We start from the raw sequence: 27,966 nt of genomic DNA, 5'->3' as shown, positions 1-27,966 counted from the left end.
TGAAGCTGTCAGAGGATTTTTTTCTGGACACTCATATCACAAAACCAAGGGTTTTTTTTTTCCTCCGCCTGCTCCCTGCTTTCACTCCAGATCACTATGTCATGTGCGAATATCATGGTCCAAGCGATTCCAGTCTAACCTCATCTGTCAGCCTATCCATTACCACAGCAAATAGGAAGGAGCTCTGGCTGATCCCTAATGCAGTCCCACCTCCACCTTAAATTCATCTGTCACACCTACTGCACACTTCACCACTATTATGCTACTCTCATATGTCCTTTCCTATTCTAACATACTACCGCCACTCAAGACTTCCGCATGGAGTAGCAGTTCCACTTTGTGTACTGTCATAGGCTTTCCTTACAAAGACACAAAGTAGCTCCTTCTGACCTTTTTATATACTTTTCCATCAACACACTCATGGTAAATAAAGCATGAAACCATTCTGGTGCTCACAAATATTCACTTTTGGTCCCGAGTCTACTCTCCAGTGCTGTTTCCCATAACTTCATTGTGTGGCTCATCAACTTAATGCCTGTATAGTTCACACGGGTCTCCAAATCACCCTCGTTCTTAAAAATGGGCACCAGCACACTCTACCTCAATTCCTCGGGCATCTGCTCACCCACTAGAATTTTGCTAAACAACAAGGTCAGAAATTCCACAACAACCTCTCCTTGATGCTACCATATCTCCAAAAGGATCTCATCAGGACCAAGTCCCTTTCAATTTTTTATCACTTTGACTTCCTAATGTCCTCCTTACTAATCATTCCTACTCCATGCAAATGTGTTGTTGACTAATACTGGCCACTCATGTGCTTGAGAAGTATCTGCACCAACGCAAAATTAATGCTTATTAAACCACTACTAGTCACTTTAAACTACTTACATTTCTTGGAGTCTCTGTGCCATTTGCGCAATTGGCAAAAAAACAAACAAAAAAAAAATGTAAAAAATCGATCATCATCATTTCCACATTACCGGTAACCTTTCATTGCTCAGCGACACTCTGTAGGTTTTTTATGTTTTTATGCCTCAAAATTATTTTCTATCAAATGGCTGTCTGTTGTCATACTAGAAGGGCTCAATACCAGAGACAAAATTCTCATGTGTTTTTAACATACTTGGAAAATAGAGATGATAATGATTACATGAAACATACAACCTGTACACTAAAGCTAATATAATCATCATCATTGAACTCATTCTTTACATTTACACCTTTAAGTAACTTACCGCTTTTGACCCTAATATTAGCTGCTTGTTTACCAAGAAGAAAATTCCTCTTTGTCAGAAACTGAATTAACCACAACGTACTCCCTTGATAGACGCTCGTGTACCGCAGTCATGCTGCATTGAAAGGCAAGATCTGTCAGGATCAGGATTTCCATTATATTCCTACTTCATATTTTGGAACTTCAGGGCTCCATTGCTAATGCGAGAATCCCACACTCCTTTCAGGTATGCAACGATCCACCTTTATTTCCGCTACTGTGCCTCATCAGAAAGACCCGAATCACCACATGGCATCATGGCCAGACAGTAGAAGAGATAAGCAGTGGGAGGATTCAGCCATCTTTGACGTTAAAATAAAGCTTAAAAAATTACTATTAGTTTGTCAAATATTTTGATTGTCGAAGCAATCGTTAGTAATTGACTAATCGTGGCAGCCCAGGTGCTAGGGTCAATCGAGTGCGAGTCGGCGATTGCAATTTTTTCCCCACTATCCTGTCCAGTCACGTTTTGCCTCGCTCCTGTGTGCAGCGGGCCTAAGTTGACAACATAACAAAACACGTTGATGTTGCCAGCTGATGTTGGCCATAATAAAATATTGTAGACTCATTTTTCGCAGGGATTATATTCCAAAACCCCCTCAGATAGACTCCGTAAAATAGCAACCACATATTTATATTATTGATAGCAGTAAAACCAGTTCAATGCTAATTTTTGTTAGGTCATCAATGGTGTTTTTCATTCATTGTGTGTTAGTTCTGAGCGAGGGATTTTTGTGGACAAAAATGAATAAAGCAACTATGTCTGGGATGTATTTGAACATTCAATCGGCAAAATTATTTGGTTATGTCTGTTTAATTTTACAGTGAACCTCAATTGGAATGTCAATAAACGACATTAAGTCAGCAACATTCATTGTTACTCCTTGGTAACACATTAGCACCTGTCATTGTGATCATGTGGCTGCAGTATGCTGTCCAGGTGATGATGGATAAAAGTGCCGGACCGGCACATGAAACGGACTGCTTTTATATCGATGTGAGAAATTGAAAATTTAGACCCCAGTCTGATCTTACCCCTTGTTAGTTTGTTTTATTATACCAAATTATGATCAAAAACATTGGATTACGACACCCCTCACAGCATGCAAGTGAGGCGCAGGTATTATTTTTGTCTGCGCAAGGTCACCAGACTGTGTTCTCAAATGTAGTATCTGTGAATGGTCATGGCTTAAAAAGGTGGGGGCTAGCCTGGTAAGTGGCTTGTAGATCATGGAATGAGAATGTGGAGTTCATTGTCATTGGCTCAGAAAAGCAGCTGGCTGTTTTGTTTTGTTCCTTAAGCAGCTGGTTGTTAATTGTTTGCTTGTCTGGCCATGCAGCTAGTGTATAAATAAATGTGATTGTCACCTGTGGAGGGATTAAAATTTGCTAATGAAATTAGCTGACAATGTTTACTGTAGGAATGCAAATATGTAAACCAGGACTGTTTTACAGGCATCACAGAGCACTTTGCATTTTTCTTCTTTCAAGTGTGAAATCATCCTAAACTTTTGGACATTTTGGACATTCTCTCCATTTCCTCTGTGGGGCAGAGATTATAGTTAAAAACCACGAAAAACACCATTTGATATGTACCATTTTTAAAATCAAGCCGAAATGTGAAACGTGATATGGGGAGGGAAAGACTTTGAAAGCTTCTTTGAAGACCAATCGATGTTTTGCAGTTATTTTCTTCGCTCCATTCAAGCACTGCGTCCTGACATTGCCGTTGTTGCATTCTACGCACGAGAACATCTTCATCAAAATAATAATAAAAATAATTATCAAATGAAAAACTTTCTCACAACTTCCAACTTTTCACAGCTTTCAACTCCGGACAGGACCACCTGAGCACAAAGTGTCGCACCACACAGAGAACCGAGCCGAGCAGTTAGCCTAATCGCACCCCGCAAATCGTGCCACTCACCTTCGGATAACTCCAACTCCAGCTCAGCCAGTTTGGCCCGAACCTCCACGGGTATCGGAACCAACGGGTCCCTGTCCGCCATTCCGCCGTCGTCAGCCGCCTTGAATCTCCTTTTTCTCCGCGTCTTCTTCCTTTTCCTTTCCCTATCCACGTCAAATCCTCTCGAAAAGACACCCCCGCCCCACCCACCCCCCCAAAAAAAAAAAAAAAAAAAAAAAAAGGAAAAGAAAAGAAACAGATCCGAATCTGGATCTTGCCGTCGGTATGGGTTTTGCTCTTCTCTCGCTCTTGGAGCGGTCAAAGTCAATCATATGTGACCAAGGTGCTTCCGGTTGGTCTACCTGTCAAAGTAACAAAAGTTTTCCCAACACTAAAGCGACGACTCCGGACGTGAGGTTAAATGAAAAGAGTAATTTTATTTTGAAAGGTAGCTCCTGCGTTCTCCGGGATTCTCTCTGCTAACTACCACTAGCCTTACACGTCAGTTTTTTTAAAAAACCAAAAAAAGGATTTTTTTTTTTTGCCCCTAAATGCTTTAGTGTAAATCTATCTACTCCACTGTATTTAAATGACACTCAAATACATCAAAAACGAAACACAATACAATTAGAGAGGGAAAATAAAATAGTTTAATGTGATTGTAATTTATTAGGTAACAAATAAGATTCACTCAAGTATCTGAAAAGTTAAATATTTTATTCAAATACTCATTGGTTGCGGTTGGAAAAATGGCCCTAATGGAAATAGAGTATCTATAGTCTCTGCCTCCACCTGGTGGTGAAGAAAGGAATATGTGGCAGTGACAAATCCATATGTGGCAGAAATACAGCAAGCAGGCTACATACTATCCGCTCCCATCCTTGAAACGGGCCCAATTTGATCTGAGTGAGTTTATGTTAACCCCGTCATCCTTTAATGGTTGGGATTTACATTAGGACTTTTTCTTCACTTCACATTTTCTTCTTTTCGTTGCATCATTCTGCCTCACAGTCCCAAGGACTGGGGTTCAAACGCCATCCCCCGCCTGTCTGGAGTTTTAATGTTCACCCCGTCCCTGCATGGATTTTCTCCGGGCACTTCAGTTTCCCCCCCACATCCCAAAAACATGCATTAATTGGAGACTCGAAATTGCCCCTCGGTGTGATTATGAGTATGACTGTTGTCTGTCTCCATGTGCCCTGCGATTGGCTGGCAACCTTTTCAGGGCGTACCGCCTCCTGCCAGATGATAGCAGGGAAAGGCTCCAGCACTCCCGGAACCCCTAAATGTACAGTGCCAACAAAAACTAATCACACCCCTTCACATTTTCTACATTTTGCTATCAGACTTTTGGTGTGACACCAGTATTTTGATATAAGCTCAGACAGTGTATCAAATCACTTGAGGAAGCTCAAAGCTTCTGGATCATTTGCCCATTACTAAGACACCACAGCTCTGACTAGATGTGGGTGTCTGATCAAGCTGAGTAACCAGGGAAGAATTGCCTTGGGGAGAGACGTGAACAAGAACCCTAAAGCAACTAAGACAGAGCTCCAGTGTGCTCTTGCGGAGATAGAACTATGCTGAAAGTCAACCATTAAACGTTCTCCACCGATCAGGCCTTTATGATAGAGTGGCCAGACAGAAATAACTTCACACTAAAAGGCGCATGGGATGCCACTTGAAGCTTGTGAAAAGGCACATTAAGGATTCTCAGACCAGCAGAAACCATATTATCTGGTCTGATGAAACTAGGACTTCTCTGGAAAGAACTAAATATCGCGGTTCTCCGATGCTGCACATCCAAACTCAATGACCTTGAGAGGATCTGCAGAAGGGAAAAGGAGAAATGCCCAAAAGAGGTGTGCCAAGCTCATACAGACATACTCAAGACTTGAGGCTGTGATTGTTGCTAAGAGGTACTTCAACAAAGGTGAGAGTACTTACGTACCTATTATGTTTAAATGTTTGCATTTTCAATAAATTTGCACAACTGTCTGAAAATGTTTTTACTCTGTCCTTACATCGTATTTTATATAGTTTTTTTTTTTTAAACTTAAAACAGATACAGAATAAATCTCAAACAGCAAAATATGGAAAACATAATTGGTGTAAAACATTGCATTTCAGGAAAAAAAGAACATCATAAAAACTAAAATATGGTGGCGGTACTGTGATGGGTTGGGGCTGTTTTGCCACTTCAGGACCTGGAAGACTTGCTGTGATAAATAGAACTACAATTTCTGCTGATAGAATAATGTCAGACCATCTCTTTATGACGTCAAACTGAAACGAGCATGAGTTCTACAGCAGGACAATGATCCAAAAAACACCATAAGTCGACCCCTGAATGGCTCAAGAAAAACAAAATGAAGACTACTTCTTGGCCTACTCAAAAGTCCTAACTTGAATCCTATTGAGATGCTGTGGCATGACCTAAAAAGGGCTGCTCATGGTCAAAAACAATCAAATGCTTTATTGCTGCTAAGGGGGCCCCAACCAGTTACTACATTTTTGGGGCAATTACTTTTTCACAAAAAGCCATGTAGTTTGGGATTCCTTTTATGCCTTAATAATAAAGATCATAAAAAAAAAAAAAAATCAGAGCAGGATAGTCCACTGTATTTGATAGGCCTTTATTTAACAACTTATGAACTTTTGCACCAATATCTCTAATAGGTTGCTATATTGTAATTTTATAATAGCAAACTAACCTTAAATATGGATAACATTTTAACCATTAGATTAATTTAATTTAATTGAAACCAACTTTATTTCTACATAAATTTATGCTAACTTGTTTACATCTATAGATGAACTTTTGCATATATTTTAGAAATCAAATGTAATGCTCAAACCCTGACCCAGTCTATTTTTTTTTTTATTTAATTTTACTATACTCAATCTCTTTTGGGGAAAAAACACCAAAACCACAAAATGTTTGAATCAATGCTTTCAAATCACTGATGTGTCAATCAGGTGCCATTTTGTTTAAAATCTAAAATGAAATGCCTTGTCATGGATGTTTTAAGACAAATACCAATTGTAGTTTATAAATGTAAATAGACAAAAACGCCATCTCAACAGTGCCTAAATATTTATTTTCAGTAAGCTACATTTATTTCCTCCAAATGAGACAAGTTGAACATCCAGACAAGAGTAACTTAAATTATCTCTAAACCAACCACGCGTTTGATTCCAGTCTCACGCTAAAGAAAAAAAAAAGTCAATTTGTAACCAAAAAACAAGCACAAATGACAAACAAAATGATGGTTAAAGGTGTCTTTAGGCGAGCCCTGGCGCAGAGTCCACGATTGTCCACAGCCGTTAGCGTAGCCAGTAGGTTAGGGCTAATGAGTGTAACCACAGTGAGTAGATACAATTTGAATCTTGTGCATTCCTCAGGTTTTACACAAAAAAGAAAAACAAAATTCTCAGTTGCAACCACCATTGGATAATGGCACTCCCAAAACGAGCCAAACAGGGAGGGCGAGCAGTATGAATGGCAGAGGAGTCAAATGCAGCGTTGCTGGCCATCTTTGTGGCAGAGGAAGCTGTGTTCGTTTGCACGCGTGCACCTGTTCAGAGTCCGACAGAAGTCAGCCCCAGCGATGATGAGAGACAGGGAAATGGAGGGCTATTTACATACTAGGCTCTTTTGTGGTCAGTTTTTTTTTTCAAGAATCTTGCGCCAAGATGACTCGCGTGAAACGGTAAAAACCAGAGCAAAAATAACTTTATATGTTCGTACATGAACAAATAATGAGGCAGGATCAACATTTCAGGAGTCAAACATAGCCATGAACAAATAGCGGGCAGCTAACATGAAGGATCCACCAGTTAAGCTGTGCTTCAAATGTGCATTACGCGTCACAACTTCACCAGCGTACACATCAGATGCACAAAAAAAAAAAAAAAAAAAAGGGGGGGGGGGGGGTGATTACAGTAGTAAAGAATGCAGAACCTGTGCAGTACTGAAGATGTGCTTAGCTTCAACATTTTTGGGTTTGCATTTGTCAATGTGTTAGCGAGACAATGCTCAGGAAAATAAATTGTCAGTGTTTGTCAAAGCACATTTAACACCATTTTTACTTCCGTCTTTACGCTAAACTAAACCAGGCCAAGTACATCCACAAGTTTGGTAGGTGTCCTGTCACGCACAAAACTTTGTTTACCAGAAAGAAGACCTAAATGAAACAGAGGAAATTTGTAATCTTTTGCACTGATGAGTGTTTTCTCTCATTTTTTAGTGGCGTCATCAACATGTAAACAAGACAAAAAAGCCACCCAAGTGTTGATGGAATGAAACCAAATGGAACAAAAGACAAAAAAAAAAAAAATGTACAAAGAGTTCATCAAACTCCACACACATAAAATTAGAAAGAAAAAAGTTCTGAAAAGCACAACTCTTTGTTTAAATCCTACATCCAGCTCGTTAGCAACATTAATAGATTTTTTTTTTTAGGTACCTCTTATATATGTTTTTTTTCTCAATTTATTTACAATTGTACAAGCATAGCACACACCTCAAAGTGCATATTTAATACAGTATCAACTCTGTTTGCATTTACACGGTTTCACTTTCACCCAGCCAAAAGAACCTGAATGCAAACTATTCTTTTTTGTAAGATAGAAAAAAGGGCAAACGGAAAAAAAAAGACGATAGATTTGCACTCTGCCTTACGTCAGTAAATATTCTCTTTATTCGCCATTAGGGGAGGGACAAATACACTACGCTTGTCTGGTATAAAAGTTAAGGCAAAGTCACTTTTCAAGTTCAAATAAAATTCAAGTTTCTCTAACACTGGATGGAAATCTTTTGCGTGTTTTTGCGTGGAGACGAAGCCTGCTGCTACTGCTTTCGCTTGCTTAAAAACAACCAAGAAAACAAGGACTAAACAGCACAGCTTCATAAATAAGCATCTTCTGTCGTCAACCACAAAAAAAGAAAAAAAAAAAATTCAACCATCCGAGTGCATCTCAGTCCTTTAAAAGAGGGGTGGGGATAAATCACATTTCCCTCTCTTGCTAGGAAAATCACATTTCCTTCTCTTGCTGGGATTACCCAGAATGCTTCAGGCAGAAGGAAGAAATGTTTGTGGTGTTTGGACTTGGACACCCTTGCTTATTATGTACATTTGAAGCAAACATGCAGCGCATGTGCAAGGCCAAAATGGCTGCTACAGGGCGCTCAATTTCCTCTCACCAGAAGCATTGGGTGGGGACTCGGCTCAGCTCCACGTCTTTGCTACTTCCATCAAAAAAAAAAAAAAAAAAAAGTCATCTAGCACCATCTACTTTAGCTCACAAGCACAGCAGGCAGCCAACCACCACATTAACAACTAAACATGGTCATCATAGCAGAAAAGCTTGGCCAATGTGAGTCTCAAAGCGTAAAAATGTCACATGATCCTCAAGAACCCAAGAGACGACATGAATGTTTTTTTTTTGTTTGTCGCACATGCCTATCGCATCTGGCAAGTGCAACTTGGTAGGTGGAGCCCATGTCTTCCATTCTCTTTCCATCCCTCCCGTAAACTACTAGCACAACATTCGTAAGTCACATCCGTGTCCTTCGTAGCTTGCACCCACATCTTCACATATCTCCTTGCGGAAAATTCGCAAATCACAAGCAATACTTGTTAAGTCCTGCCAGATTCGAATCGCACCCACGCCTTTCATAAATCGTGCACAACTTGGTAAGTCGCACCCATGCTCCGTAAATCATGTGACTTAGTGATCCTCGCAGCTTTTGTAAAGCACAACCACAACTTAGTATGTCACAATGTCTTCCCTTTATCCTTCAGCGCTCTTTTGTAAAATTCGAGCGCCCGTGCGCTTCGTAATGTGGCAGCATAACTTAAGTCAGTCTTCCATAGCTAGACAGTCACTTTGTAAGTCACAAAAGCAAACTTAAGTTGTGTAATAAGTTGTTTTTGTAGCTCTTCCAAAACAGAGCAGCTTAGTAAGTTGCACAGTTTGTAAAGCACGAATGCAACTTAGAAGTCGCAACAATTTCTTCTATAGTTCACGAGCGCCACTTAGTAAATGAATTATGTAAAAGTACAACTTGGTAGTGTAACGCGAGCCTTTCATAACTCAAGCACAACTGAGTAAATCGCGCTTGCAACTTTGGTACTTTTTTCCCCCCTGTAACCTCCAATGACACATCAAACTGGTGGCTTTGATAAAGCCAATAAAATTTTGTTAGCCACACCTACATCCACATCTCACAAATGCGTGTGCTTTTCATCTCTGACAAGCACAACTCCGTAAACTGTACCTGCACCTTTCATGTAGCACAAGAGCATTTTTGTAAATTACACCCGCCTTCTTCATCTTGAGAGCAACTTGTTAGGTTGCAAACACACCTTCTGTATTTTGAGTGAAGTGTCACTTTCCTCTCCATCTTCCATATCTCGCAAATACTAATTACTAAATTGCAAACGTCCCTTTTGTATTTTGCAAGCAAAGCTTACTAAATCACACTCGCGCTGACAAACTTACTTTCCAAATTTTTCATTTCGTAAAGGTAAGAACAACTTGCCAGTCACACCTGCGTCTTGTATGTCCCGTGTGCAACTTACTAAGCCACAAACCTGCCTTTTGTATCTTGCAAATGCATCTTAGTAAGTCACTCTCACTTTTCAATTCATGCAAGACAAATGTACTAATTTATAGCCTTGCTTTTCATAAAGCCAAGAACATAGTAAGTCAGTTGCCTTTGGTGTATCACATATGAAATTTAGTAAGTCGCACATGCGCTTTAAACATTACTTGCACAAGCAAGATTTGTAATGGGTGCAACTTAAGTCGCAGAGTACAAAAAACACAAATGATATACATATCGGCACAATGGTTTTATATGCCACTAACTGCTCACGTGATATAAGACACGGCTGTGAGACTTGCTAAATTGTGCATGCCCCCCACCCCCTCAAAAAAATGTTCATGCCGTCAGCTGAGTATGATCCTCACTTCCTCTACTGTTATCCAAAATCTTACCATCTATCCTGGTGTGTCAAAGTGTAGAAGTCAAACATCCCCAAATGGTGCTAGCACACTTCCTAGCCTCCAGAAACGGATCATTTTGAGTTTACACTGACTGAACCAGATGACATTTTCCAAGGCGCTATCCTGTTTTGTGTTCCAGTTGAGCCCACTTCAAGTTAACCACGCAAACCAGTGGAGATCCTAGAGTGCAATGCTCCGAAATAATGCCGCAGAACGAAGCGTTGGCCATATTACTCTATTCCACATTGCATGCGGAGGGTTGAAGGCGTATAAAAAGGAGAGGGTTCCCACTCCAGATGCCCACAAAACATCACCACCGCTTTTCTACTGCTCGGACAGTGTTGCTTGTGCAGAGTTGCAAAATTCAAGAAATTTGTTAAGTTGCAAACTTCTCATGGGAATGAAAGAAAATAAATGGGAATGAACCTGGGAACTGACAAAATTCTAGGTTGACTTTTAAAAGGGAACTTAATATGGGAAAATAGATTTAGGTATTATCCTGCAGAAAACGGGCAAACTTCAACCCAACTTAAGACTTACCAGTCAGTACCTCAATTCACCTGTTTTTACTTACCCTAGTATTTGTTTTTGTCTATCGTTGCGAGCCAAATTGGAGTCACAAGCAAGAGACTAAATCGAAATTTACATAGCTGTCTACTTATGGCAAAACTAATTTGTTTATGCTTTTATGAGATATTTCCATAAAATTACCCTCAATTCCCAGTGAATTCCCATAGAATGTTTCCAATTTGGTATATTTCCCAAATTCCTGTGGATATTTACCTGAAAATTTCTATGCCTTTGCAACTCTACTGTGCCAAAACAAAGCAAAAGTACTACTAAAAGTGATCATTTAAAAAAAGAAGAGTGTTTGGGGAAAATCAAATAAATAGACTAAGACAAATGAGACAGTGCTTTACATGCACAGTAAAGTGCTTTTTGTCTGCAAGCCCTGATCAAGAAAAGAAGGCGTCCTCTTTGCTCGTGTTGAACATGTGGAGAGAGAATAAGAATTGAGTAGCCCTGATGTGTTTTTTTTCCATTTTGTTTTGTTTACGCATCAATGGAGTAGCGTGAAAAGAGAAGGGCTCAAGGAGTGTCCCTACAGGGGGGACTTAGGCGGGGTGTGGTGGGCATCCTTCTTCCCCTGGTGTGGCGGCGGGGAGGCCCACCGTCCAGCTAGCCTCCGGTTGTCCCGCGGTGGTCTTCCAGGGGCCAGTTTGGTGGACGGGAGGCATGTCTCTCTGTTCTTGGTCGCCTCGCCGCCCGGGCCTGAGTTGTCGAGGCACTTCCTTTCCTCAACTGCGGAGGCAGCACCTGCAGCCTTGGCTTCCTTGAGGGCTGCTGTCTGTGTCGGTGTAGGGGTCTCCTTCACCCGCTGGCAGATCTCGGCATAGGAAGGCTTCCTCTGCTCCTGAACACAGACAAGACATTTTTTTTTAAATTTCATTCACTCGAAGTGTTTACTTTTGTGTGGACCACAGAAGCTAGAAAGATGCCTTGAAGTAAGCGTAACCGGACTTTCAAGTTTGAGATCCGAGCTGTCAGGGTGATTTTTTTTTTTCCCCCCTCTGACCTGTGAGCAGCAATTTGGCAGATAAAATTCGTGAACAATTGTTTCGAAGAAAAAAAAAAAAGATTCAAGAGAACCAATACCTGCTGGCAATTAACAGACTTTCCCTTCCTTGAGCCGTAACCTTATTGAGTCCTCAGCGGGAGTACTGAAGAGCACTCCTGCTGAAGACTCCATAGTTCTGCTGGGGGACTTCATGGCTCACTTGGGCAGTGACAGTAAGCCCTAGAAGGGCGTGATTGGGGAAAAACGGCACCCACGATCAGAACCTGAGTGGTGATCTGTTACTGGACCTTGTGCTCATCACGAGTTGTCAAATACCACCACCATATGTAGTATTTGATTTATTTTTCAAATCACAAATCATTTATGTTTCAAATCATCATACCAACTTTAATACCATGCAGAGACAAACCAAGGAAATAAAAAATGCAGTTTTCAAATAAATATTCAATTCATTAAGGCACAAAAAAAAGAAAAAAAATTCAGCCCTGACCTGTGAAAATGTAATTGAAATGTCATTTGAAAAATGCATTTTGTATTTCCTTGGAGTGTCTCTGAGTGATATTAGAATTTGTTTCATGATTTGAAACCTGTGTGTAATAGATGTGCAAAAAAAAAAAAAAAGAAAAGGAAGGGGGCAAATATTTTTTCACAGCACTAAATCTCTAAATACTATGAAATAAAAGTTGGAATTTTGATAAAACTAATTTCAACCAAGTTTGCTTTGCATTTTGGATTCTGTATTTATAAGAATTATACAATGAACTCTTATTTGTAAAATAGATTTATTTGTACTGATCCTCTTATGCTCATTTATTCTAAACTTTGGGTGTTTTTTGTTTTACTCATATCGTTAAGCAAATGTAACATTTTTGAGAATTTATTATTGAACAAATTATTTGTTTCCAAAAACACAAAAGTACAGAAAAATGTTAACGGCATCAATTCCCAGGTACCCAGAATTGGTTCAAATGTGGAAGATACCCATCTCTATGTTTAATTCTTAACATTTTATTTATTTAATTACAGTTGTAATAAACTATTAGAGAGTGCCATCTTTCCTTACTTAAAAAAACAAATGCTGCTTGACACAGTGGGTGACTGGTTAGCACCTCTGCCTCAAAATTCTAAAGACCCAGGTTTAAAAATCCATCCTTGCCTGAGTGGGGATTGCATGTTTCCCCAGTGCCAGTGTAGGTTTTGTCTGGGTAGTTTCCTCTCAGATCCAACAAAAAAAGGAATGGTAGGTTAATTGGAGACACTAAATTTCTTGCCAGTGGGAATGAGTGTAAATGGTTGTTTATATATGTCCTGTGATTGGCTGGCGATCAGTTCACCCAAAGAGAGGCAGGATAGGCTATAGGACACCTGTGACCATGGGTAAGGAAAAGCGGCACAGAAAATGGATAGGACGAGGAGGCTGGAACAGATTAATGGCTTTTCATGTCATTGATGAAAGATGATTGGATATAGTGTTTTGAGTTGAGAGCATAGGCCCTGAACAAATTAAACTAATATTTCGAGGTGGCACTATACTCTCAAATGTACACTCACCGTTGCAGCGCCGTTGACTTGCACTGACTTGCTGGCGGTTGACAGAGTACCGGGAACTCGCTCCACACATAGCTGCACCTCCTTGGGCTTCACCTCCAACACCCGGGCTTCGCTATAATGAAGCACCAGGAAATTATCTTACACAAATGAGATGAATAACATCCATCACAATAAATGACTAGAACTGGGTTGTAACACGCTACAATTTCTTAAAATTTTTAAGACCACTCAACCCTGTCAAAGTAGTAATTATGCAGGGAATTTTGGAGAATTCACTGCTTACAACTTTATGGGAAAGGTTTGAGGATCGCACCTTCTTGTTACAACTTTACTGTGCACCAATGCACAAATCAGGGGTCAAAAAGACATGAATGATTGAGTCTGGCTTGCACAGAGCCATGACAACTTCCTGACAGAAAACAGAAAACCTACGAGATGACTTATAATATATATATATATATATATATAATAATAATAATAATAATAAACTACTTTCCTCTTATTAACTTTGCAATGTTAGTACATTGATAAACTTAACACGCTTAAGCAGTGGAAGGAAATATTTGTAAATTCTTACTTGCCACCACTGCTAATGAGCATCATGAAAGTACATTTTTAAAGGGGAAATCCAGTGCATTAACAGTGTATCCAATTGGTCATATAATATGTACCCTATTTTGACAACGTGATGTTAAATCCTCTCTCATTTAATAGTGTTTTGAGAAGATTTTTATCAACAATTATGAATTTTCAGAGGCACTGCCATTTTCGCGAGTCACATGATCTACGTGGGCGTATGCGACATGTACCGTGCCGATCCAAACGCTGGATTACATGGGACATCATTATGTCCAGCGCTGATTTCTCGGATTTATCCTCACCTGATGAAGAAATGGGAGTATCGGTTGATCGGGAAGACGGAGGAATACTTCCATACAGATTTGAACCTGTGGCTGTAATTAATGTTGAATATACAGATAGTTCTTCGGGCAGAATGACGCTGAGTCTGACTACTCTGAGGCCTACGCGTGACATAAATGTGTAAACAAAGGCTCCCAGGAGCTCCGGGCCGGCAGCCGTGGATGGTTCTTTGGACGGGAATGACGCGGAGTCTGAGAGCTGCGGCTGCAAGCAGAGTTTCGGAGCTAATGAAGCGGGTGGCGACTGGCCACGAGCCGATCTTCCAGGCGGCCGAAGAACCATCCAAATATTCAACATTACAGCCACAGGTTCAAATCCAAATGAAAGTATTCCTCAGTCTTCCCGATCAACAGATACTGCTATTTCTTCATCAAATGAGGATAAATCGGCACTAGGAATAATGGTGTCCCATGTAATCGAGTGTTTGGAACAGCACAGTACACGTCACATACGCCCACGTACATCATGTGACTTGCTAAAATGGCCGCGCCGCTGAAAATTTGTAATTGTCGACAAAAATCGTCTCCAAACACTATTAAATGAGAGAGGATTTAGCATCACATTGTCAAAATAAGGTACATATTACATGACCTATGGGATACACCGTTTATGCAAAGCACTGGATTTCTCCTTTAAGGAAGAGCAAGTTATGGTTCTTACGCTGCTGGAATTGAGGGAGGTAGTGGCGGGCACACTGTGGGGCTCCAGGTGGAGGCTGGGGCAGGGGTAGATGAAGTTATGAGGCTCATGGGCATCAGAGAGGAGGACGAGGAGGAGGAAGAGGGAGTCCGAAGATGCTCTTTGGATCCAATCGAGGAGTGGGCTCCTCCAGGACTGGAGTCGACAGTCACATTCTGTGCAATACATTCACATAAAATTATTACAGCTCTTGGGCTGCAACAATCACACTACAAAAGTCCACAAATTCCTAGAGTGACTGGTTAGAGAGCTGGGACTCGCCATCTAAATTTGCAATCGCTATCACATGGATAGTAATGAATGAGTAGCGAAATGCAATTGAATAAGTACTCCTTGTCCTTACAGTGCTTTGTGACTGTATTCGGCCCCCTTGAACTTTAACCTTTTGCCACATTTGAGGCTTCAAACAAAGATAAATTGAAATGTTTTCATCAAGAATCAAAAGTGGGACACAAACGTGAAGTGGTACGAAATTTATTGGATATTTTCAACTTTTTAACAAATAAAAACCTGAAAAGTGGAGTGTGCAGTATTAATCGGCCCCCTTGCATTAATACTTTGTAGCGCCACCTTTTGCTGCAATTACAGCTGTAAGTCGCTTGGGGTATGTCTCTATCAGTTTTGCACATCAAGAGACTGAAATTCTTGCCCCTTCTTTGCAAAACAGCTCGAGTTTAGTGAGGTTGGATGCATTGTTTGTGAACAGCAGCCTTCAGCTTTGCCCACAGATTTTCGATTGGATTCAGGTCTGGACTTTGACTTGGCTATTCTAACACCTGGATACGTTTATTTGGGAACCATTCCATTGTAGATTTTACTTTATGTTTTGGATCATTGTCCTGTTGAAAGATAAATCTCCGTCCCAGTCTCGGGTCTTTGGCAGACTCCAAGAGGTTTTCTTCCATTCATCTTCCCAACCATTTGAACCATCTACCCTGTCCCTGCTGAAGAAAAGCAGCCCCAAACCACGAGGCTGCCACCACCATGTTTGACAGTGGGGATGATGTGTTCTGGGTGATGAGCTGCGTTGCTTTTATGCCAAACATATCCTTTTGCGTTGTGGCCAAAATGCTCAATTTTGGTTTCGTCTGAACCAGAGCACCTTCTCCCACATGTTTGGTGTGTCTCCCAGGTGGCTTGTGGCAAACTTTAAATGAGACTTTTTATGGATATCTTTTGAGAAACGGCTTTCTTCTTGGCATTCTTCCATAAAGGCCAAACTTGTGCAGTGTACGACCGATTTTTGTCCTATGGACAGACTCTCCCATCTCAGCTGCAGAGCTCTGCAGTTCATACAGAGTGAACATGGGCCTCTTGGCTGCTTCTCTGATCAGTCTTCTTGTTCGAGGTGTAAGTTCACAGGGATGCCCAGGTCTTGGTAGATTTGCAGTGATTTGATACTCCTTCCATTTCAATGATTGCTTGCTTAGTGCTCCTTGAGATGTTTAAAGCTTGGGAAATGTTTTTGTGTCCAAATCCGGCTTTAAACTTCTCCACAACAGTATCTCTGACCCGCCTGGTGTTCCTTGGTCTTCTTGATGCTCTCTGCACTTTAAACTTGATTACACACAGGTGGACTCTATTCATCATCAGTCAACATTGGATCATTCAGAGATCCTCACTGAACCTCTGGGGTGAGTTTGCTGCACTGAAAATAAAGGGGCTGAATAATATTGCACTCCCCACTTTTAATTTTTTTTAAAAAAGTATAAAATATCTGATAAATTTCATTCCACTTCACGATTGTGTCCCACTTGTTGATTTTTTATAAAAAATTTGAATTGTATATCTTTGTTTGAAGCCTGAAATCTGGCAAAAGGTTGAAATGCTCAACGGGACTGAATAGTCACAAAGCACTGAATCAGAAATAAAGACAATCCACTGTTTCACAAATGGAAAAACCCAATTAATTATCTCAAAACTTTCTATAGCCCTTTGATTAAGTCCTGGTGGACATTTTTGGTGGCACATATTTCTCATCACCAGAAACGTTGCGCGTTTTAACAATTACTTTATCCCCCTGGATAAAGTGTTTTTTTTTTTTTTTTTTGCAAAACGCTTCTTTAGTTAAAAAGGGCTTCCTTTAACCAGGAGTTCTCAACGCATCATAGCCCTGGTCTGTTTTAAGTCAGTCTTGATGCCTTAAAATGCATCGCATCCATACTGGCTGGCAACATATGCTTCAACTAAACCAGCGAGTTAATATCGCAGTCCGTCATTTATATCCATGTAGTTCCTCCTCATTGCACACTTTGTTCCGCGGAGATTATCATCTCAGGGGCTCTGTGAGCCATAGATCAGCAAGTGCCGACTGTACTACTGTGCATGGGCAGTCAGTCAAAAGAGCAGAAGAAGAAAAATAATGTTACGTTGATTCACAGCATTGCAGCACTTGTCAAAATAGCACAACTGATAATAAATCATATTTGCATAAGAAAAGTCAGGGCAGGTTGAGTGAGGCATACTCTTTCCTTCACAGGCGGCGATGCGATGACACCGCTGGCCAGCCGGGTGTCAAAGGTGTCCTCTGTCTTCAGATGCCCGGTAGCTCCGGGTAAAGGAGGAAAGCTGGACAGGCCCAACTCGAAGCTCGGAGACGGAGGTTTGGGTGGAGGAGGTGGCGGAGGCGATTGAGGTGTCACGCGCTTATGACACACACAAGTCACTTGGTATTGAAGATAGTCAATCCAATTATAAAACATAGCTCAAAAAAATTGAAAAGGACTTACTGTAAACTTTTCATCCCTCTTTTTCCTGGAAGAAATATTTTTCATTTCAGAAAAGGAACACTTGTATTTTTACAAGTTTAAATGGTCAATGGGTTGTTTTCACGTGACGTCACCCGTTGTGCTACCTCGAACAGGCAGCTATTTTCGATCCCTGAGGTCCGTTACTCATATATACGGAAGGGGGACGACATTATGTTTCTAACTGCATTTATTGAAGATGCGACCGCTAGCACATCAAGTCCAGACTGACTACTAGGCTACCTGGCATACACACATCATGGGACTCAGGACTGTGTCACAAAAGCGCAGTATTGTGCCCTTGATCTTTTACTCTATGTGACAGAAATCACGAAGGAGGAGCACTTACCTGTATGCTAACACTGAAAATGAAAGGCAATGCTTTTATGTCAACGAGGAACGGTGCACGGATGTAACAAAGCTCAGCACACACTGAAGCAATTTTCGTTAGCTACAACAACCCAACTATAATAAATATAAAAAATATAAAAATATATATATGGGCACTTACCTGTATGCTATCACGGAAAATGAAAGCGGTGGAATATTAATTTTTTTAATATTGAGGCAAACTCCATGTATTTCTTTTTTTTTTTTTTCCAAAAAGTAATAGCTGTATATTAGTTTACCACAAGCAAAGCGAAATGTTTGTATAAAATTTAATGACAATGGCAGAAAGACAAAAGAATAAACAAATCCAGTATTTCACAAAATTCTCGAATCTTTCAAGTGACTAACAAAAACGGATCTTAATTGTAATGTTGGCCTTCTGAAAAGCGTATCGATTAAACTTGTTAGCTCGGCGACACATGAGCACAATGAAGGTTGAGACCAGGCACCGTGAAAGCAGCATCAGGCAATCGTCCACAAAGCCAAGTCTCCATGAAGCACAGAGCCGCAGAACGTCCAAAGTCTTTTGTCGGAAGCATTAGACGATGTCCCTGCTTACGCAGCCGGAATTGTGTACTGGATCGTGAGGCTTTGAGGAGAAAACGCTTCAGCGAATTGGCGAGAGTTGTCGAAAAAAAGCCAGAAGAAGGCTCTCTGATGTTAGCAAGTCCTCTCTTATGTACTTGAGTCCCGAGACGCCCGTGAAACACAAAACACAAAGAGTAACGGAGAGCATTCCGGAGACTTCCACAATGGGACGCGTTAGGTAGAGAGGTTAAATGACGGCGCGCAGTGGTGTAGGGGTAATTCGGCAAAAAATATGACGTCAGTGAAAACAACCCATAGCAGCACTTGAAAACAGTATGGTGGCTCCCCTTAGTGGTAAGTGAGAGAATTATTGCCTAAGTACAGTTCAGTATTATTCGGGTACATTCAGATACATTTTAATTAAATCAATCCCAATTTTTTTTTTTTTTAGCATTCTCCCTAATTTAATTACAGTTTGTTAAAATTGTACACAAAGTTTCAATTGCTGACAATTACATATGGGAATTGATAATTTAGCTATTTAGATTATTAATATGGTTTTCTTACAGCTCCTGCCAACCAACTTCAATAAGAACAAAGATAATGGGGTTAAATTCACAGATTCAGATGAGTTACTCAAAATTATTCAGATTTTCAGAGTTTTATACTGGCCTAATTATAACCATGACAAAATCTATTGCAGTCTTCATTGTATCACGGTATTGCAGTTATGGCTCTAAAGTATGAAATTACTTTGAAATTTATTTTTTGCCATTGAATATGCTCTGGCGGTACAGATGAAGAGAATAACGTTTCTTATTAAGATCAAAATGTAGTAGCCTACATAAGTAAATGACAGTCTTGTACCTTCCTCTGCCCATTCCCAGGGAAGAATAGTCTGTGGCGGTGAAGTCGGTCACTCGGCCTGTGCCCACTGTCTCCCGGCGGGGAAAGGCGGGAGCGGCAGAGGGTAACCTGGTTCTGGGCTGGCTGACAGGAAAGCGCGTGGGAGGACTGCTGCGGACGCCGTTCATTCTGTCACTGGGGAAGAGACCGGGGCTGTCCAGAAGCCCAGAGCGGTCTCCGGCCGGTAAGGTCGCCCTCAAGTGGAGCTTGCTGTGACCCCTGCAGGTGACAAACAGTTCAGGTTTCTTTCTTCCACATCACTTTGTCTGTTTTACAGTGAGTTGGTGGGTAATGTCAAAGTGGTGAAGCACCAACCTGGTCCTGGGTGAGTGGTGTCTGACATTAAGGGGGGTGGTCGTTGGTTTAAAACTGGCCGATGTGAATCCATTAATGAACTGGTTGTTGTGAAATGGAGCAACCTGATAAAACAAAGATAATCATCAGTAACTTAAACCCAGACAGTCCGTACCCATGGACACTAATGTATGCAGACAACAACCTCAAAGATACACACTCTCTAATGGACACACACACACACACACACACACACACACAACACACACACACACACACAACACACACACAGCGTATACTTAATGTACATACTCTAACTCCAACACACGCAAATGCGCTCACACAAATACATACATTCTAACAAACTCACACACACCATTTCTAGCACATGCAATCTGTACTGTACACACACACCCATACACTAACACGCATGCAACACAAATACATGCAATCATGCAAACACACACTAACATGATTACACACACATACAAACACGTACACAATCTTAAAATGACACGCAAACGAACGCACACACTAACATGCTTAACTCAAATGCACACACGAACACTGAATGTAAATGAACTCGACACCAACTAACAATTTATAGGCAGCGATTCAGTGCAGACTTGTTGCAACAGAAAAATTGCATCCATTGGTGTTTTGAATAGAAGACATTGACCCTTGGCTCAGCATATGACACTGAAGCAGTGTTGCAAATTGCCGCCTAAAAAGCAGTTTTTCTGTACTCGACGGCAGTTCTGTGCCAGTTTGAGAAGCGCCTTATGGCTGTCACAATGATATGCATTATATAATTGATGCCAAGCATGGCGAGTTTCTCGAAAGCGACTCTGTTCTTGACAAACCACACAAAGATCAAACTCACTGGAACTCAGCATCAAGAAAACTTCACTAGATCAGCTGCTTGGAACAGTGATACAGTAATCCCTTGTTTTTCGCGGTTAATTGGGACCAAAATCATGCACAAAAAGTGAAAAACCACAAAGAAGGGGGGCATGTAAATTTATGTGGGTACCAGAACGTTTAAAATATGCAAACGGTATTTGTAATTGGCATATTTGAGACAAAAGAGGTGTCTGGTTATAAAACCTTATAAATATATACAGTATTATAAATTTATAACAAATATAAATTCTAGAACATATTGTATTATATAGTTACCATTCATCACTCCGAGAATTTCTGCTGGAGCCACTGGTAGTCGTATGTAGGTACCAGAATGTTTAAAATATGTCAACAGTACAGTATTTATACCTTGCATACTTGAGAAAAAAATGACAACAGTGCAAGTGTCTAGTCTATAAAACCTTGTGCTCCACAGTAGCATTTTTATTGCAGTACGTAATTCACATTCCTAACTCAATCTTCTGCTGGAGGCGCTGGCGGTGTACATAGCTGAGTTTTTAAAATTTGAGATTAGATTTTTTTTTGTGTGTGTGTATCTGGGTACCAAAATGTTTTAAATATGTCAACAGTACAGTATATATTTATACTTTGCATATTTGAGACAACAATTTTCAACTGTACAAATGTCTCGTTAAATCTTCATTTCTGAAAACCTTGTGCTGCACAGTAACATTTTTATTGCAGTATGTATGTAATCCTCACTTGGAGAATCCTCTGCTGGAGGTGCTGACGGTGTAATTGAGGTTTTTATCTTTGAGAAAAATATGGTGAGTTATTTTTTTCCCCTTCTGCTTTAAAATTCCCCTGTACCAGGACATAACCCTGCCAACACAATTGCTAACCTTGACAGCTCGTACCATAATGTCGTCAATGTCTTGAGCAAATTCTTCCTCTACATAACGGCGAGGATCATTGTCGTTGGCGGAGGAAACCTTACTATACAGAGGCCGTAAGCTTTTGAAATTTTTCAAACCAACCTTCGTCCTTGAGGGGGTAAATTTCTCCTTCCAGAACTAGTGTTGGCTTGAGGTTAGTCAGCACTTTCTTCAGCCTTTTCATCATCGTCAGTGGGCAGGATTTGATCATAAATCATCTTTGTCCTGATCATGTTGATGTCCAAACTTACCGCCTTTTTTCTGCAATCCGCTATCCATGAAGCTAACGCACCTTCCATTCCAACAATCCTCTTATTCCACAGCCGCATGTTTCACTACCTTATTAAAAGTTATTGAAGTGGTTTTACGGATGCCACATCCTTCTTTATGTAGCGCACTATGGCGCGCCACAGAAAGTGTAATTTCTGCAGTCGTTGATCATATCCAAAAGTTTTACTTTTTTGCTGATTATCATCGTCTTCCTCTTCCTTTTGGGTGCTTCGGGGGAACCTTTCGCATCAGCACAGTGCTTCGGCACCATTGTGAACACGCGAGGTTGTCACACAGTCAACAGCGTAGACAAAAAGGTCAAAAGGGAAGGACAAAAGAGAGGGTAGAACGGAAGTTGCTGGGTGAGGCTTCGATGATGCACACCCAATCAGCTCACGGGATAAATCCACACACGATGTTGCACCGTGGACCAATCATGCACCTTGTATCAATGAGTCTTCCCACAATACACCAATATGGCTGTATTTTTTCACGCTTTTTTTTTTTTTTTGCGAGAGGGAGGGGGGTCACTGAAGCCGCAAAAAGTTAAGTGCGAAGTAGTACAAATACTGACTTGTTGAAAGGCTTCAAGGGGATGATTCGATGCTCTTAACGCAAACAGCGACACAAATGAGCTCAAGATATTTTTCCAATCTTGTTCAAATCAAATGCTGTCTCCACACTGCGGTGCTTTCTTACCAGTGCGGGGTCAATGAAGCTGTGTGTGGCCGACCAGGCCTGGGGCGTAATGAGGCTGTACAGAGGGAACTGCTGCTGCGGGCTGTACACAGGCGGGATGTAGTAGGACGTTGTATAGCGTTGCTGGGCGTACGGATTCACCTCCATTGGCCGGTAACCATTCTTTGGCATGAAAGTGTTCAGAGCGATTGCCTTCGCCTTTATTCTTGCCTGCGCAACAACAAACACACCATCACAATCTAGTACCATTTATATGTACAGATATAGGTGTAATTGTTGACATATTTACATTTATAATTTACGTTGTTTTTTTTAAAGGAATCTTGATTTTAGAGCTGAAGAATATACAGTGAATATATGCTTAACATAACTTACTTTGATAGGCTTCCCTTGAAAGGTTTTCACCTCTTCACGGAGGTACTGATATGCCTTCAACAAAAAAAATGGTTTTGTCATTTTAAATTCACAGTTCTGTGTTACAAGATGAACGCATTTTGTGGCTATGCTGGGAACTCAAAACATCTTAAATCATCTTTTCCCAATGATATGAATGGAAATGCCACTAAGCCCTTCCACGTTTAAATGTTTAATTAGAAAGATAGTACTCCATAACATTTTATTTAATTTATTTGTTTAAATAACATTAAATTGAAGGTAAAGAATTCAACAGTGTGTGCATCATGATGATCCTTCACTTCAATCCATTCTGTCTCCCTGTGTCCCTGCGTTGGGCAAAATTTTAATCTTAACCAGTGGCTATTTGTGAAGTGCAGAGTTGAGTTTGCTGTCACCATAGAATGCTCATATGTTATATTTTTGCTCTCGAGGCAAAGGGAAAAATAAAACAAAACATCTAACACCTCAAATTTCGAAAAACATATTGGCTGACTTCTGTCACAAGGCACTACTAGGCACTTCAGACTAGGGTTGGAATTGCTCACAAAATACTTGGTTCGGTTTATAGCTGTTTGGTAGTGACGGATTTCAATCCGGTATTATTCGACTGTTAAGAAAGTCATCTTTACTTTTAATTATTTAAATCATTTTTACTAATCAGAAATATATCTTTGCTGACCCATCCCTTGTTATATTTAGTGACAGGAATAAGAATGAAACGCTCTTCCGGTAGATGGCAAAAGTACAATAAACCAGCATAGCTAATTATACAACAATATGTTGGCTCTTTGCAAATACAGTATATTAAAGCAAAGCAAAGCAAATTTATTTTGTGCAAATTGGATACAAGGTAACTCAATGTGCCGTACACGATTCAATGATTTGAATACAAAATAAAACATTTAAAACAGGAAAAAATAAAAATGAGATTATTAAAAAAATAAAAATAAAAAGCGTACAATGCAAAAAATATTACAATTGGGAATAGTCTAAAAAGCATGATGGAAAAAAACTTTTCAACCTGGATTTAAAAACTTCCACACTTGGGGCTAATGTCACCTCTGTTGGCAACTTATTCCATTTGTGTGCAGCATAACAGCTAAAAGCTGCTTCACCATGTTTGCCTTGGACTCTGCACTTCACTATTTGACCGGAGTCAGTCGATCTCAGAGATCTACTGATTTGTATTCCGTAAGCATTTTTTCATGTATTAAGGACCTAAACCATTTAGTGATGTATAGACCAGTAGCAGAACTTTAAAATCTATTCTAAAGCTGAATGGAAGCCAGTGCAAGGACTGTAGAATTGGAGTTATACGCTCTGACCTTTTTGTTTTGATCAAAAGCCGAGCTACAGCATTCTGAATGAGCTGTAGCTGTTTTTTGCTTTTTGGCGAGGCCAGTCAGAAGATCATTACAATAGTCAAGTCTATTTGAGATACAGTAACAGCATGGATGAGTTTTCCTGGTCTGCTTCAGACATACAAGCCTTCAGTCTAGATATGTTCAGATGGTAAAAGGCAGTTTTTGTGATTAATTTGATATGCCTGTTGAAAGTCAGGTTGGAATCGATCAAAACAACAAGGTTTCGATCTTGGTCTTTGGTTTTAAAAGATAATGAGTCCAGGGGTTTACTAACGGCAATTCTCTTTTCTTTATTGCCAAAAACAATTGTCTCAGGTTTGTCGTGGTTTAGTTGAAGAAAATTTTGGCTCATCCAGTTATTTACTACTTCAGACAGTGGCAGAACACCTCAATTGAACTGCACTCATCTGGAGACACTGCGAAATAGAACTGTCATCTGCATAGCTATCATAGTCAAAATTAAAGTTTTGAAAAATTTTACCCAACGGTAGCAAATACAGGCTGAACAGCAAGGGTCCAAGTACGGACCCTTGAGGGACCCCATAGGTCATTGCCATTTGTTGAGATGGAGCATTTTCAATAGTTACAAAGTAGCTCCTTTCCTCAGCTTTGTGTGCAACTAAGCAAGCCCAGATTTCACAGAGTAAAGTACATTTGTGAATAAATTGAGAATAGATTTCAGTATTCATATACCTTATGATTTCTATTCCAGGGTAAAAGGGGAGAGGAATGAAAAGATTTTTCACATGTAAAATACAAAGAAGCCTTCAAGAAACTCATTTAATCCTTCGTCTACCAAATAAATCCTGAAGTTATTAAAAATGCCGTGTGATGGATGATGCACAGTTGTAACATTTTTGTGTGGACATAGTAATTTCCAATGAGTTGTAGACTTTCCAGCACAAGATATCCGGTGCACACAATCTACTGCTTGCAAGTCCTATGCATGCACCACAGTTGTGCGTTGGACAGATACAGAAACATTTTGCTGATATCTTTGTCTGGGAAGATATGCAAGTAATGGGGGGGGAACTCAAAACGGGTCCAGTTGAGGAAATTACTTGATAACTCTGAAAGTTAACCTACTGACAAAGAAATGAACCTATTGATAAAGAAATGAAGATAATTGTAATGGTTAGCATATTTTTCGACCAAAAGAGAAAATGTTGAATTGAAAATCGCAAAAATAATTTATAAGATCAATATCTGATACCCTACCAACAAGAAAGAATTCTCCCACAGACTAGTCGTCACAATGAGAAATTACTCGTAATCTAAACTCAATAGCTGTATGAAACACCTGTTAACTTGTTGTTTTTATGAAGACGCCTGTCCACAAAATCAATCGGACACGAACCTCTCCATCATGGAAAGAACAAGGAAATTTCTAAAGACATTAGGGAAACGCCATCGCCAATAGCAAGGAGAAAACTGTTGGTTTGATAACTGGAAAATGGAAGAAACGTAAAACGACTGTCAATTTCCCTCGGTCTGGAGCTCCTCTTGGGATTTCACCGCTTGGTGTATCAATGATCACAAGAAGAATGAGGCATCAGCCCAGAACTACAGAGAAGGTCGTTAATGATTTCAAGGGAGCTGGGCCCACAGTCACCATGAAAAACATTAGTAACCCACGCCATTGTAATGGATTACAATCCCAAAACGCCTCTGAGGTACCCCTGCACAAGAGGGCACATGTACGGGATTGTCTTAAATTTGGCAATTGAACACGTGACTGATTCTGAGAATGATTTGGAGAAGGTGATGTGGTCGGATGAGACCAAAATCGACCTGTTTGGAATAACTTTCAGATTTTGTAGAAAATGAGTTCAGACTTCAGGAATACCGTACCCACCATCAAGCATGGACGTGAAGCATGATGGTTTCATAGCATTTCTCTCCAGGGAGAACAGGGCAACTTGACCCCTTCAAAGGAAATATGGATGGGGTCTTGTACTCCGAAATGCCGGGTGACAAGTCACTCCTATCAGACAGAAACTTAAATTGTGTTGTGGGAAAATCCCAAATAAAATCTAAGGAAGGAGGTTGCAACAGTTGCCTCAAGTTGCCAAGGGACAGCCTCTGAAACTTAAAAGTTTTGGAGAGGATTTACAAAGAGGAGTGGCACAAAATTCCTCTTGATATATGTGCAAACAAGAAACATCTGACCTCTATAATGGCCAACAAGGGGTTCTACACCAAGTACTACCTGTGTACTTGCCGACAAAGGGTGCTAAGTAAGGGTTTGACAGGGAGTCAGAGTATTTCCCTCAATGAACTGAAAAAAAATCAATATAGTTTGTGATGTAGTTTCTTTTTGTATTTCTCTCTCTTAAAATACATGGTTCCCCTGTTAAGCCTGTAACTTTGTTGTTCAAAGTTACTCTGGGAAAACTACGTAGCATGATCTATGTGACAAGTGTACTCTATCACCAAATCACTGTTTGTATTTAGATTCCTTAGCAATTACCATGCCTTTGATGCCTTCTCTTATTCACTGCTTGTTCTCTCCTCGTGAAACTTGTTAACAAGGTATCAAGTGTAGCTCATTTGCTACCATGGAGGCAGAGTAGCAACCCACGCCAAGCCCCACCCACAACATCCGGACAAATCAGTGATAAAGCCATAATGAGTCCAAATTTAGTGATTTCTGAAAAAAATACAGATGTTCCGTAACATTTGGCAGGTCTGGTTTAAGAACAAAATTTCTCAATATACAATTAAAGGAATCTAGGGATTTCATCATCTACGGTCCATAATATCGTCAAAAGATTCAGAGTATCTCCGCAGGTCAGTGGCAAGAAAGGTAAATGGCCGAAAACCAACACTGAATATTTGTGACCTTCCAGCCCTCTGGCAGCACTGCATTGAGAAACAATCATTGCATTAAAAAACAATTGTGTAAACGATCAGGTTAAGGAACTCTTCAGAAAATGGTCATCAATAAACACAACATTGTTCTACCTGTTGTGCATCTGCTTCTGACTCAAATGTGATGAACCAGTTGTCGTTGTAGGCAAATTCACAGTTGATGAACTTGGGTAGGCTGTCTCCTCTAAAAAGGGCCTCCACCTCCTGTGGAATAAAAAAGATTTTTGGTTTCACAGTTTTGCTTACATTTGCAACAAAAATGTCCTCGTTAAAGGGCTCCTGTCATGAAATTGATGATTTTTAGTATGTTATTAATGAAATAACAGCCAATATGGGCCCATGCGTTTTTTCACCACAAAACATGATTTTGACGTATACAGCTTTTTGTAACTCCCGGCATGAAAATCCTCTGGCTTTCAAGAAGAAGCAGGAAGTGACGTAAAGGAGAGCGGTGCCCCCAAGTTGACTCATTTGTTTCCATTAGTTTTACCTCCGGGTAGGTAGCACGTTGTTCCTTCGCGTTAGCCAAAATGCCGGGCTCATTGCATTGCTGGACATTGCTTGAACATTCGGGAGAATGGATTTAGCCTTCATAAGTTTGCAAGAGAGCCAGTTCGTTGTGAAAAATGGATTACACGGTTGCAGAGGACGAGAGCTTCGTGGGTTCCAAATAACACGTAGGTGTTTATACAGTTACTAAAAAAAAATAATAGTTTGGGGTGGACCACGTAATCGGTCTCTCATAATGTAACAAAA

At 40.3% G+C, this 27,966-nt stretch overlaps 2 protein-coding genes across 3 annotated transcripts in view; both read right to left on the bottom strand.

Annotated features, from left to right (window-relative positions):
• Window positions 1-3,373, bottom strand: part of dip2cb (disco-interacting protein 2 homolog Cb) — an 88,162-nt gene extending 84,789 nt beyond the window's left edge. For both annotated transcript variants that reach the window (XM_061840123.1, XM_061840124.1), the window contains exon 1: window positions 3,204-3,373. In XM_061840123.1, the coding sequence (XP_061696107.1) occupies window positions 3,204-3,285 (82 nt within the window). In that variant the 5' untranslated portion in view covers window positions 3,286-3,373. The remainder of the gene's footprint in view (window positions 1-3,203) is intronic.
• Window positions 3,374-6,604: 3,231 nt separating this feature from the next.
• larp4b (La ribonucleoprotein 4B) overlaps window positions 6,605-27,966 on the bottom strand; it is a 48,942-nt gene continuing 27,580 nt past the window's right edge. Inside the window, exons 8-17 of the mRNA XM_061838932.1 lie at window positions 27,304-27,414; window positions 22,955-23,008; window positions 22,580-22,789; window positions 19,833-19,936; window positions 19,479-19,736; window positions 17,676-17,700; window positions 17,412-17,591; window positions 14,908-15,101; window positions 13,327-13,438; window positions 6,605-11,610 (exon numbers count right to left, since the gene is read on the bottom strand). Coding sequence (XP_061694916.1) covers window positions 11,299-11,610; window positions 13,327-13,438; window positions 14,908-15,101; window positions 17,412-17,591; window positions 17,676-17,700; window positions 19,479-19,736; window positions 19,833-19,936; window positions 22,580-22,789; window positions 22,955-23,008; window positions 27,304-27,414 — 1,560 coding nt within the window. The 3' untranslated portion in view covers window positions 6,605-11,298. The remainder of the gene's footprint in view (window positions 11,611-13,326; window positions 13,439-14,907; window positions 15,102-17,411; window positions 17,592-17,675; window positions 17,701-19,478; window positions 19,737-19,832; window positions 19,937-22,579; window positions 22,790-22,954; window positions 23,009-27,303; window positions 27,415-27,966) is intronic.

The sequence above is a fragment of the Syngnathoides biaculeatus genome, chromosome 13 (genome assembly GCF_019802595.1).
Source record: "Syngnathoides biaculeatus isolate LvHL_M chromosome 13, ASM1980259v1, whole genome shotgun sequence".
Taxonomy (NCBI): domain Eukaryota; kingdom Metazoa; phylum Chordata; class Actinopteri; order Syngnathiformes; family Syngnathidae; genus Syngnathoides; species Syngnathoides biaculeatus.
Note: the sequence above shows the minus strand (reverse complement) of the source record. Positions and strands in the feature narration are given on the sequence as shown.